We start from the raw sequence: 13,067 nt of genomic DNA, 5'->3' as shown, positions 1-13,067 counted from the left end.
AATGAGGCTATATACAGGGGGTACCGGTACTGAGTCATTGTGCGGGGGTACTGGTTAGAGGTAATTTGTACATGTAGGTAGGGGTGAAGTGACTATGCATAGATAATAAACAGAGAGTAGCAGCAGTGTACAAAACAAATGGGGGGTGTCAATGTAATAATCCGGTGGCCAGGCCTACCCATGACTGTTCCCCTGCCCAGTCATGTGAAATTCAGATTAGGCCTAATGAATTTATTTCAGTTGAGTGATTTCCTTATATGAACTGTAACTCAGTAAAATTGTTGAATTTGTTGCATGTTGCATTTATATTTTTGTTGAAGCTTGAAAGCGGTGACAGGCAGCCCAGATATATTAAAATATATTTATGTATTTTAATATATTTTTCAGAAAAGGCAATTAGCCATTTATGGCCCACATTGGAAATACCATACTATTACAAACACCACCTACGATGGTCTTGAATACATATCAGTCTCAGTTACTTTACATTCCGATAGTCTTGAACACATATCAGTCTTAGTTACATTCTACAAGAAATGGCTCAATGTCCTTCACCACACACATCACTCCACTTTGAGTTCACTTTGACTCGTTGATAGCAGCCAAATATCTTGATGTGATGGGAGTCCAAAATTCAACATGCAGCATCCGAATTACTCCGGAATAATTGAATCTTCCATTAAAACATATTAAACCTGAAATGACATAAGGGAAACCGATGTAATATTTAACAGAAAACTCCACAAATAACCTGAATCTGTTCAGACTAACATATCAACCTGAATCTGTTCAGACTAACATATCAACCTGAATCTGTTCAGACTAACATATCAACCGCGAATCTGTTCAGACTAACATATCAACCGAATCTGTTCAGACTAACATATCAACCGGAATCTGTTCAGACTAACATATCAACCTGAATCTGTTTAGACTAACATATCAACCTGAATCTGTTTAGACTAACATATCAACCTGAATCTGTTCAGACTAACATATCAACCTGAATCTGTTCAGACTAACATATCAACCTGAATCTGTTCAGACTAACATATCAACCTGAATCTGTTTAGACTAACATATCAACCTGAATCTGTTCAGACTAACATATCAACCTGAATCTGTTCAGACTAAACTATCAACCTGAATCTGTTCAGACTAACATATCAACCTGAATCTGTTTAGACTAACATATCACCTGAATCTGTTTAGACTAACATATCAACCTGAATCTGTTAGACTAACATATCAACCTGAATCTGTTCAGACTAACATATCAACCTGAATCTGTTCAGACTAACATATCAACCTGAATCTGTTCAGACTAACATATCAACCTGAATCTGTCAGACTAACATATCAACCTGAATCTGTTCAGACTAACATATCAACCTGAATCTGTTTAGACTAACATATCAACCTGAATCTGTTTAGACTAACATATCAACCTGAATCTGTTCAGACTAACATATCAACCTGAATCTGTTCAGACTAAATCAACCTGAATCTGTTAGACTAACATATCAACCTGAATCTGTTCAGACTAACATATCAACCTGAATCTGTTCAGACTAACATATCAACCTGAATCTGTTCAGACTAACATATCAACCTGAATCTGTTCAGACTAACATATCAACCTGAATCTGTTTAGACTAACATATCAACCTGAATCTGTTCAGACTAACATATCAACCTGAATCTGTTCAGACTAACATATCAACCTGAATCTGTTCAGACTAACATATCAACCTGAATCTGTTTAGACTAACATATCAACCTGAATCTGTTTAGACTAACATATCAACCTGAATCTGTTTTAGACTAACATATCAACCTGAATCTGTTCAGACTAACATATCAACCTGAATCTGTTCAGACTAACATATCAACCTGAATCTGTTCAGACTAACATATCAACCTGAATCTGTTAGACTAACATATCAACCTGAATCTGTTCAGACTAACATATCAACCTGAATCTGTTAGACTAACATATCAACCTGAATCTGTACAGACTAACATATCAACCTGAATCTGTTCAGACTAACATATCAACTGAATCTGTTAGACTAACATATCAACCTGAATCTGTTCAGACTAACATATCAACCTGAATCTGTTCAGACTAACATATCAACCTGAATCTGTTTAGACTAACATATCAACCTGAATCTGTTCAGACTAACATATCAACCTGAATCTGTTCAGACTAACATATCAACCTGAATCTGTTCAGACTAACATATCAACCTGAATCTGTTTAGACTAACATATCAACCTGAATCTGTTCAGACTAACATATCAACCTGAATCTGTTCAGACTAACATATCAACCTGAATCTGTTCAGACTAACATATCAACCTGAATCTGTTCAGACTAACATATCAACCTGAATCTGTTTAGACTAACATATCAACCTGAATCTGTTTAGACTAACATATCAACCTGAATCTGTTCAGACTAACATATCAACCTGAATCTGTTTAGACTAACATATCAACCGGAATCTGTTCAGACTAACATATCAACCTGAATCTGTTCAGACTAACATATCAACCTGAATCTGTTTAGACTAACATATCAACCGAATCTGTTTAGACTAACATATCAACCTGAATCTGTTCAGACTAACATATCAACCTGAATCTGTTCAGACTAACATATCAACCTGAATCTGTTCAGACTAACATATCAACCTGAATCTGTTCAGACTAACATATCAACCTGAATCTGTTAGACTAACATATCAACCTGAATCTGTTCAGACTAACATATCAACCTGAATCTGTTCAGACTAACATATCAACCTGAATCTGTTCAGACTAACATATCAACCTGAATCTGTTCAGACTAACATATCAACCTGAATCTGTTTAGACTAACATATCAACCTGAATCTGTTCAGACTAACATATCAACCTGAATCTGTTTTAGACTAACATATCAACCTGAATCTGTGTTGCGGACAAGACAGATCTGTCAGAAGACAACACCATGGTTTTGGTACAGACTAATCATAGCAGCAGCTCTTGGAGGTCATACAACAGGGTCATGTTCATTAGGTACCAAACAGAAGAAAGCACACAAACAGGGAGGGCCTACCTGGACTTCATTTTCTGTTGCTGAAACTTTACATTTTCTGTTGCTGAACATTTTCCGTTGCGTTCGCTAATGAACACGGCTTTGTCAGGGTCACTCACCTCACTGCCCTGTGGCTGAGGCCTGGAGGAAGGGGACAGTGGATACTGCCTCTTCTCATGGATGGCCTGCAGTCTAGTAATTAAGAACTTCTTGTCCTTCCCCTCCTGGTGATGAGAAAGAACAGATGAGTAACCATCAACACACAGATCACAGTACTCTTTGTAAGAATATTTAATGAAACAGAAGTTTTTTTGTCTATACATATACACACACACATTTTCTATTTGCTCCTGTAGCAGACTGATTATTTTCCTTTGGCCGTCTAAAATRTGGGTCTGAACGTAAATGACCATTCTGAAAAAAAAGAGAGGAAAGATGAACTGCCAGGTAGGTGAACGTAACACACTGAAAACATACACTGTACTGTTAGTGGCTTTGCATAATAGTGTCAGCCAAACGGCACATAACAAGAAATATCCAGAGCAGTCCAAAGAATGGCCTTGAGGGATGCTGACTCACAGAAAGACACCTGCCATCAGGAACAGGAAGAGGGGGTTCTCCACCAAGCAGCTGTGTACCCAGTTGAGCCAGGCCAGCTTGGGGTTGGTACTCTTCAGCTCCTGGGCCCACTGTTTGCCTGAGTGGAACATGAAGGGGAGGTTCCTGAAAGGACCACAGCCAGAGGAGGGCTTAATCCTATGGGGGGGGGGGGGAAGAAGGGGAGAGTGGAAGCAACATGTGGACCACAACATACTGCAGTGTCAACCTGAAGCGTACTGTTCTGGCTCAAATATATTTTCTGTTCATGTTGTCCTTCCCAGCACAATTCCAGAGATGCGTACTTTTGAAGGGATGTTGCATTTTAAAAGGTGACTTCCAGACATTTTTGAAAATGTTCAGTTCAGAAATTATATCCCTAATAGAACTATGGTAACTCACTCACATTTCAGCATAAAAAAATATGTTTGAGAAACATAGCAACATAGACTCAAAAGTGAAAAGGTGCATGTGTATAGGTTGATATATTTGGTATAGGTTGATATATTTGTGTGTGTGTGTGTGTGTGTCAGACACCGCTCGTGTGTGTGTGTGTGTGTGTGTGTGTGTGTTGGACAGACTCACGTCCATATAGTGTAGGTCAAAGAAACGGTGGCCCCGAGGAAGGAGGGGAAACACAGCAGAGAGATGAAGAGGGTGCTCATCTGACTGGCTCTCCACGGCTTCCTGGATGCCTGGCAGTTCACCAGTAGACTGCTCTGAGGAGGGAGAAAAGCAACAAGAGAGTTCACCAGTAGACAGCTCTGAGGAGGGCGAACAGCGACAAAAGAAGAAAGACTAATGAGTCTAACACCGCTGAGGTTTCCACTGAGTGCGATGGCGGATCCTATTCATTTTCATCTGAAGGAAGTGGCTCGGGCCAAAGTGAACAAGGTGAGAGAAGACAGGCAAACAGAGCATGAACGGGTGGGAATTAAGTTGGGGACCTTAAGTTTCTGGACGGGACCTTTACTTACCTAATCGTTTGTCAACACTTTTTGGGCCTCTGGTTATGACTTAAGACAAGTGCAGAGTTTAGACATGATAGTTTGACCTCTTTTGAGGAGTGTACCACTGTCACTGAAATAGTCCCACTGGTTGAGCTCTGAGCTGGGGCCTACCTTTACTGTGTAATGGTTACATTGGTGGAGCTTTGAGCTGGGYCCTACCTACCTTTTTCATATGGAACAGCAACAACAGCTTGAGGATCTGCACAGCTGGGAGTAAAGGAGTGAAGAGCACGCCTAGCCTGTGGGAAAAGATGACAGAGAAGGAGACATAAATACCACAGAAACCTCAATGACATTATCATCAAAAGAAAGAGAGACGACCCAGGGCTGACGGCACCTGCAGCATCTAACGTAGCATGACAAAAACAATTATGTCACAGAGATACGAGGTGAGACGACTCATGGCATGCGAACAGGCATTTTACCAGGTGAGGGTTTGCCCATAGATGAGCTCGAGTACGTTACGGGCGATATCAAACACGGGCTTCCTCCTTCTCCTCAGCACTCCTTGAGAAAACAGCCTATGGGGGGGAAACGGAGTGGAGTATCAGTACATTTGACAGYAATTCTAAACAACAWGTTCAGCAGGTCTGCCACGCACAACTRCTATAAAAAATGTATACTTATTTACAATTTCCATTTCACAAATACACTTTGGCAGTTACAACTTGAACATACTATACAGAATGACTGCAAATATGACAAGAACAGAAATACAATCATATACAAATACTACAAAAACCTGTATTGGTTACTGATTAGCTGTCTGACTAATGAAGGTAATGGACTCTTGAACCATTCTTCAAAAGACTGGAGAGCACAGTCAACATTAAAACAGTCGTGTCAGTACATCTCACAGTGAATATGAAACAAACAACCGCTCAACAGTTCTGGCACACTTCACTACCCACTTCCTCACAATTACCCAGAGAGCAACAGTGAAAATGAAAAATAGAATACCAGTTACATCGCACATGAATTACAACATAAACATCTCCAAAACATGCTCAGCTGGTCAGTCACTCAAATATTTCCAGATAGAATCTCCAAAGAGCAAGTAGAGCGAATAGAAAATAGTAGAATATACAGTACCAGTCAAAGTTTAGACACACTCATTCTAAACCTACTCATCAAGTTTTTTTCTTTATTTTTACTAATTTTCCACATTGTAGAATAATAGTGAAGCCATAACTATGAAATAACACATATGGAATCATACAGTAATCAAAAAAGTGTTTGAGATTCTTCAAAGCAGCCACCCTTTGCCTTGACAGCTTTGCACACTCTGGTATTCTCTCAACCAGCTTCACCTGGAATGCTTTTCCAACATCTTGAAGGAGTTCCCACATATGCTGAGCACTTGTTGGCTGCTTTTTCCTTCATCGCGGTCCAACTCATCCAAACCATGTCAATTGGGTTGAGGTCGGGTGATTGTGGAGGCCAGGTCATCTGATGCAGCACTCCATCATTCTCCTCCTTGGCCAAATAGCCTTTACACAGCCTAGAGGTGTGTTGGGTAATGTCCCACAAAGTTAAACCAGATGGGATAGCATATCTCTGCAGAATGCTGGGTACAATGCTGTTTAAGGTGTTTGAATTCTAAATAAATCACTGACAGTGTGTCGTGGAATTGCAAGATTGTGTTATAATGCTTGTATAATGCTTGTTTTGCATTTATAATGGTGTGTTCTACTGAGGATGGGCCTCTATGAGATAACACTGAGGAGGAGATTTACATGTCTTTGGGTGATAAAACCTAAAGAGCATTCCAGATAACATGAGTTAATGTTTCTGTTCTATACCGTACCAGGGAGAGACGGTTCCAGTTTGGAGTGGAGAGATGGTTTACTGATGTTGACACAGCAGTTGCTGTCTGCTATGTATTATAGATACCTTTCATACAAATCTTAACCTTGTGACCATTCTATGTATCTGTTGTTCGTCATGTAGGTTGAGAGGGGTGTATCTTTGCTATAAAAGATCTCAGTAGCCATTGTGTTGCACCATTTCTAATGAACCATTGAAAGTGACATCATTGAAGTCATTGCTATTGCAAAGCTCTTATTATTAAAGATGTAGTTTAAGTATAACTTGTGTGTGAAGTTTGCCTCTCCTCATTTGGTAATACAGAAATTAACCACCACAAGTGTCACCAGCAAAGCACCCCCACACCACCTCCCTCCCATGCTTCACGTTGGGAACCATACATGCGGAGATCATCCTTAACCTACTCTGCGTCTACACAAAACACGGCGGTTGGGACCAAAAATCAACATTTGGACTCATCAGACCAAAAGACAGATTTCCACCGGTCTAACGTCCATTGCTCGTGTTTCTTGGCCCAAGTAAGTCTTCTTCTTATTGGTTTCCTTTAGTAGTGGATTCTTTGCAGCAATTCGACCATGAAGGCCTGATTCACTCAGTCTCCTCTGAACAGTTGATGTTGAGATGTGTCTGTTACTTGAACTCTCTGAAACATTTATTTGGGCTGCAATTTCTGAGGCTGGTAACATCAAATGAACTTGGATTGACTGACCTTAATGTCTTATAAAGTAATGATGGACTGTTGTTTCTCTTTGCTTATTTGAGCTGTTTTTGCAATAATATGGACTTGATCTTTTACCAAATAGGGCTATCTTCTGTATACATCCCCCTACCTTGTCACAACACAACTGATTGGCTCAAACGCATTAAGAAGAAAATAAATTACAGAAATTAACTTTTTAATTGAACTGCATTCCAGGTGACTACATAGAGAATGCCAAGAGTGTGCAAAGCTGTCATCAAGGCAAAGGGTGGCTACTTTGAAGAATAATATTTAGATTTGTTAAAAAAATGTGGTTACTACATGTTCCATATGTGTTATTCATAGTTTTGATGGCTTACCTCTTATTCTACAATGTAGAAAATAGTTAAAAAATAAAGAAAAACGTGTCCAAAGTAGTAGGCGTGTCCAAACTTTTGACTGGTACTGTAGAGTTAACCAAACAAATCTCCACAACATGGGGTTACAGAGGAGAGTATCAGTACAGTCTTTACAGGAATTATTACCACAAAACACTTCTTACTTCCAAATAAATTCTCCGAAGACTGTGTAGAGAACCGTGAATATGAAATCCACGAGCAGGAAACGATACAGCTCCTGACCAACAAAACTCTCCCAGCACTGTAGAAACAGACCAAGATACCAATGCCAAAAGTTACATTACAACAGCTGTGGTGGGAACTCATTAACAGACTAATTGTCATCTGAAAGAGTCTATACTATCCCAAATATGGGAACTCATTTTGTGGGACAGCAAAATTGCTTCACTTGCAAGGCCTACATTAGGAGGTGGTGTGTGTGTGTGTGAAGGGGGGGCGTTCCAAAATAAGGGATGGTTTTTCAACATTTTTTTTTTTTTTAAAGGTGCTTTGGGGAGGGTTGTGTATTTTTTTATATTGGGCACAGGGGAGGGTAGTGAGTTTAAACAATATATATATTTAGTATTGGGCACAGGGGAGGGCAGTGAGTTTTTTAATATATATTTTGTATTGGGCATAGGGGAGGGTAGTGAGTTTTTTTATGTATTGGGCACAGGGGAGGGCAGTGAGTTTTTTATGTATATTTTGTATTGGGCACAGGGGAGGGTAGGGAGTTTTTTATGTATATTTTGTATTGGGTACAGGGGAGGGTAGGGAGTTTTTTATGTATATTTTGTATTGGGCACAGAGGAGGGTAGGGAGTTTTTTTCCCACAGGTTTACATTTGTCTTTTGCAGGTTTTATAATATAATTTCTTCCATCCTTGCCAAATGTCCTCATGCAAGCAGATGAGCCTCCCCTATATCAAGGAGTTTTGGTACTTCCCTTATGCACTAGGGTTTTCTGCGCTCTGTACACCATTCAGTGACAATAGTTGTAGTTGGATCGTATGTCCATATCTGCAATAGGCAATCATACCACACATAAAAGCTGCATACATTTTCAATATGAATCCAGAAGAACAAAAAGGAATAGCTGATAGGCAGCAGAGAGGCCTGGTGCATCAATGCGCGATTTTTATTTTTATTTCACCTTTATTTAACCAGGTAGGCAAGTTGAGAACAAGTTCTCATTTACAATTGCGACCTGGCCAAGATAAAGCAAAGCAGTTCGACACATACAACAACACAGAGTTACACATGGAGTAAAACAAACATAGAGTAGAAAAATAAGTATATATACAATGTGAGCAAATGAGGTGAGATAAGGGAGGTAAAGGCAAAAAAAAAGGCCATGGTGGCGAAGTAAATAACAATATGCAGTAAAACACTGGAATGGTAGATTTGCAGTGGAAGAAAGTGCAAAGTAGAGATAGAAATAATGGGTGGCAAAGGAGCAAAATAAATAAATAAATACAGTAGGGGGAGGAGGTTTGTTTGGGCTAAATTATAGATGGGCTATGTACAGGTGCAGTATTCTGTGAGCTGCTCTGACAGCTGGTGCTTAAAGCTAGTGAGGGAGATAAGTGTTTCCAGTTTCAGAGATTTTTTGTAGTTCGTTCCAGTCATTGGCAGCAGAGAACTGGAAGGAGAGGCGGCCAAAGGAAGAATTGGTTTTGGGGGGTGACCAGAGAGATATACCTGCTGGAGCGCGTGCTACAGGTAGGTGCTGCTATGGTGACCAGCGAGCTGAGAATAAGGGGGACTTTACCTAGCAGGGTCTTGTAGATGACCTGGAGCCAGTGGGTTTTGGCAACGAGTATGAAGCGAGGGCCAGCCAACGAGAGAGTACAGGTCGCAGTGGTGGTAGTATATGGGGCTTTGGTGACAAACAGGATAGCACTGTGATAGACTGCTCCAATTTATTAAGTAGGGTTATTGGAGGCTACTTTGTAAGTGACATCGCCGAAGTCGAGGATCGGCAGGATGGTCAGTTTTACAACAGTGAAGCCATGAAACACACAGGTCAAAAATCTCACCTCTTGATCTTGTTATTAAGGGACAATATAATGATCCCACCTAGACTACAACACTACAATTAATAATTGCACTATTGTTTTCAAGTGAGCACAACATTCTACACTAGGCTGCAGTGAATATGTACAGTAACTTGATGAATGGCGCAAAAGCCCTGTGATTTGAATGTTTCATTCCATTTGGATCAGTTGGTGGATCTACTCTGGGCAGTTTAAAAAGGTCTAGAAATGCCACAGTAAGACTAGTCTGGCTGTATTTTGACTTGAATCCTGAGATGTGTTCTGTTGCAGATCATCAATTCTCCCAAGTCGTCCTGTTATAAAATATGGCCACATACAGTATTCTCCTGGCAGGCTCAGTTATTCAGGAAAGCTTCATGTGTGCTCTGACTCCTCTGCAATCCAAGCTACTATTCCTCACGCACCTACAGTGCATTCAGAAAGTCTTCAGACCCTTCCCCTTTTCCACATTTTGTTACTTTACAGCCTTATTCTAAAATGGATTAAATCGTTTTTTCCCCCTCATCAATCTACATCAAGAACCATGCTTTATGTAGCCTAAATATTTATAATTAACTTTTAACATGCATTACCTTTTATATGTGGAATTAACACACCCAGTCAATGTTTTAATCTGATTAGCTACTTCAAAACTCTCCTGTAGGTCTGCGCACATTTGTCCAAAATATCATTCCAGCATCGTCAAAATGGCTTGAGATTAACCAGGTTCCATCCAACCTTTTAATGCAAGTAAAGTACATGTTGGATAAAAAAAAAAGTCACGACGTCATGGGAACGCATGCTGTTTATTAGGCTATAGATGAAATAAGTTGTGATGAACTTGATGCTCCTTTTCAATAAATAGAGGGTCTTATTCTGGTGACATGATGATCGATGATTGGCTGATGTTTGACAAATATAAATAATCTCATCATGTAGTAAAGCTATACCACCACTGTATCTGCGAGCTGCTGGCTACAGTGCATGTGCCAGTACTAGAGTTGGTACATTCACTACAGCTACGCAGACTTTGTGACACAGCCATCAGTAGGCCTAGAGTTGAAAATGCCATGGAAACCCATTTCACTTTATTTATTATTCGGTACATGGGAATTTAACTGTAAAAGTACATTTGATGGAAACAACTCTGATGGGAAAATGAGCATATAGTTTTGATGCAGATTACAGAATATTAACATGAAAATCTGATGCCAATTGGATGGAAACCTAGCTAGCCACCATAAAGAGTCTGGCAAGTGCGCTAGTCCAGTGTCACTTTGATTATGCTGCACATATCTGGTTCACCAGCAGTCCCAAACATCTAAAGAATAAGCTACAGACCAGCCAAAACAAGCTTGTAAGAATTGCACTTAAACTTCCCCCTCATACGGATGTCAAGCATTTGTTGTCTCTCTAATGTGCCTGTATCACTGTAATGTGTCTGTATCTATGTAAATGTATTTGTTAAAAATTAGGGACCACAATGGAAAATAAGTCACCGACTTTATTGTGCAATACCGGTCACTTAAAAATCTTTGTACTGTGTGACAACACACACACACTACCGTTCAAAGTTTGGGGCATTTAGAAATGTCCTTGAAATAATTTTTTGTTTGTTTCTGTGTAGATATTATTAATGTTGTAAATTACTATTGTAGCTGGAAACGGCTGATTTTGTATGGAATATCTACAGAGGCCCATTATCAGCAACCATTCTCCTGTGTTCCAATGGCAGGTGTGTTAGCTAATCCAAGTTTATATTTAAAAAGGCTAATTGATCATTAGAAAACCATTTTGCAATTATGTTAGCACAGCTGAAAACTGTTGTGCTGATTAAAGAAGCAATAAAACTGGCCTTCTTTAGACTAGTTGAGTATCTGGAGCATAGCATTTGTGGGTTCGATTACAGGCTCAAAATGGCCAGAAACAAAGAACTTTCTTCTGAAACTCATCAGTCTATTCTTGTTCTGAGAAATGAAGGCTATTCCATGTGAGAAATTGCAAGAAACTGGAGATTTCGTACAACGCTGTGTACTACTCCCTTCACAGAACAGTGCAAACTGGCACTAACCAGAATAGAAAGAGTGGGAGGCCCCGGTGCACAACTGAGCAAGAGGACAAGTACATTAGAGTGTCTAGTTTGAGAAACAGACACCTCACAAGTCCACAACTGGCAGCTTCATTAAATAGTACCGCAAAACACCAGTCTCAACGTCAACAGTGAAGAGGCGACTCGGGATGCTGGCCTTCTAGACAGTGTTACAAAGAAAAAGCCATATCTGGCCAATAAAAAGAAAAGATTAAGATGGGCAAAAGAGCACAGACAATGGACAGAGGAACTCAGCCTAGAAGGCCGCATCGCGCAGTCGCTTCTTCACACGTCTCGCGCTCGACGCACTGTGTTTTGTGGGTACTATTGAAGCTGCCAGTTGAGGACTTGTGACAAATATAAATAAAAAAATCTATCAATCCAAACTGTGCAACGGCCATRTGACAAATGGAAAGAGACATCTGTTACAAAACACCAAAATGACAGTTTWATGACATTCYGAGATTGTCAACACAAGCGTTCAATASTGGGTAGGCCTACAAGGTAGGGAGGGATGTATTTCCAGTTGGTCAAGATTGTCAGTCTATTTGTTGTGGTGTTGAAAACACAAACCATGATATTGAAATGCATGAAGTTGGTATGCTTTGTTTATTGGTTGTGTGGTGCATTGGCACAGAAACCTGTTGGTGGAAAATGTGTCGCATATATTTGACATAGCTATACATATGGTATTAAAATGTTAAATCTGATTTCCCCCTAGCTGATCATTGTCTGCATCCGGCTCTGATGGTAGTGTAATGAAACAGACAGGGAMCTCCTCCGTGGTGGTCGYCCAACCCTCAACCTGCATGGCATCAATCGTGCCACAAAAGCATGCTGAAGTGGCAAAGTTGATATCCATGTTTATAAACACAGGGTTAATACAGTTATTGTTATTTGTGGTCGTAAACATTATTTTGAGTTAATTCTATGAGGGGGGAGGGTGTGCAATTTATTTTACAGTGAAAAGGGGAGGGTCATGCAGAAATAGTTAAGCTGAGGAGGGAGGTACATCTTTTGTATGACAAAAGATGAGTTGAGTTGGACCAGCCCCCCTAGTAAATGTAGAACTGTCCCCTACTACTACTTTGCCATAAGTTCTTAGCTACTAATGTTTCCATGAAATGCGACCTTAATTTGAAGGTGACATGTTGTTTTATGACAGACAGCATGGTGACAAGTATCAGGTGTCTTACCTGCAGACCATGTTGCTGTGGTTCAGCTGCAATTTRCCCCAGCCAATGGTAACACAGTACTCCAAGAATGCTCACCTTCAGCAGTAAGTTCCTGTATAAAAACAGGATGTACAGTATCAAGTGTCTCAGAGTAAGAGTGCTGTTTAAGGTC

The 13,067-nt window shown here is 40.0% G+C and overlaps 1 protein-coding gene across 1 annotated transcript; it reads right to left on the bottom strand.

Annotated features, from left to right (window-relative positions):
- Positions 1-356: 356 nt before the first annotated feature.
- On the bottom strand, positions 357-13,061 carry LOC112076004 (transmembrane channel-like protein 6). Its single transcript, XM_024142904.2, has 9 exons — positions 12,917-13,061; positions 7,761-7,858; positions 5,118-5,213; positions 4,856-4,931; positions 4,268-4,401; positions 3,665-3,841; positions 3,421-3,499; positions 3,205-3,309; positions 357-695 (listed from the first exon to the last, which is right to left on the bottom strand). Exons 4-9 carry the CDS (start codon positions 4,862-4,864, stop codon positions 690-692), a joined length of 510 nt encoding a protein of 169 aa, XP_023998672.2. The 5' UTR covers positions 4,865-4,931; positions 5,118-5,213; positions 7,761-7,858; positions 12,917-13,061; the 3' UTR covers positions 357-689.
- Positions 13,062-13,067: the final 6 nt, after the last annotated feature.

Source organism: Salvelinus sp. IW2-2015, unplaced genomic scaffold, assembly GCF_002910315.2.
Source record: "Salvelinus sp. IW2-2015 unplaced genomic scaffold, ASM291031v2 Un_scaffold3511, whole genome shotgun sequence".
Classification (NCBI taxonomy): domain Eukaryota; kingdom Metazoa; phylum Chordata; class Actinopteri; order Salmoniformes; family Salmonidae; genus Salvelinus; species Salvelinus sp. IW2-2015.
This window is presented reverse-complemented; position numbering and strand designations above follow the sequence as displayed.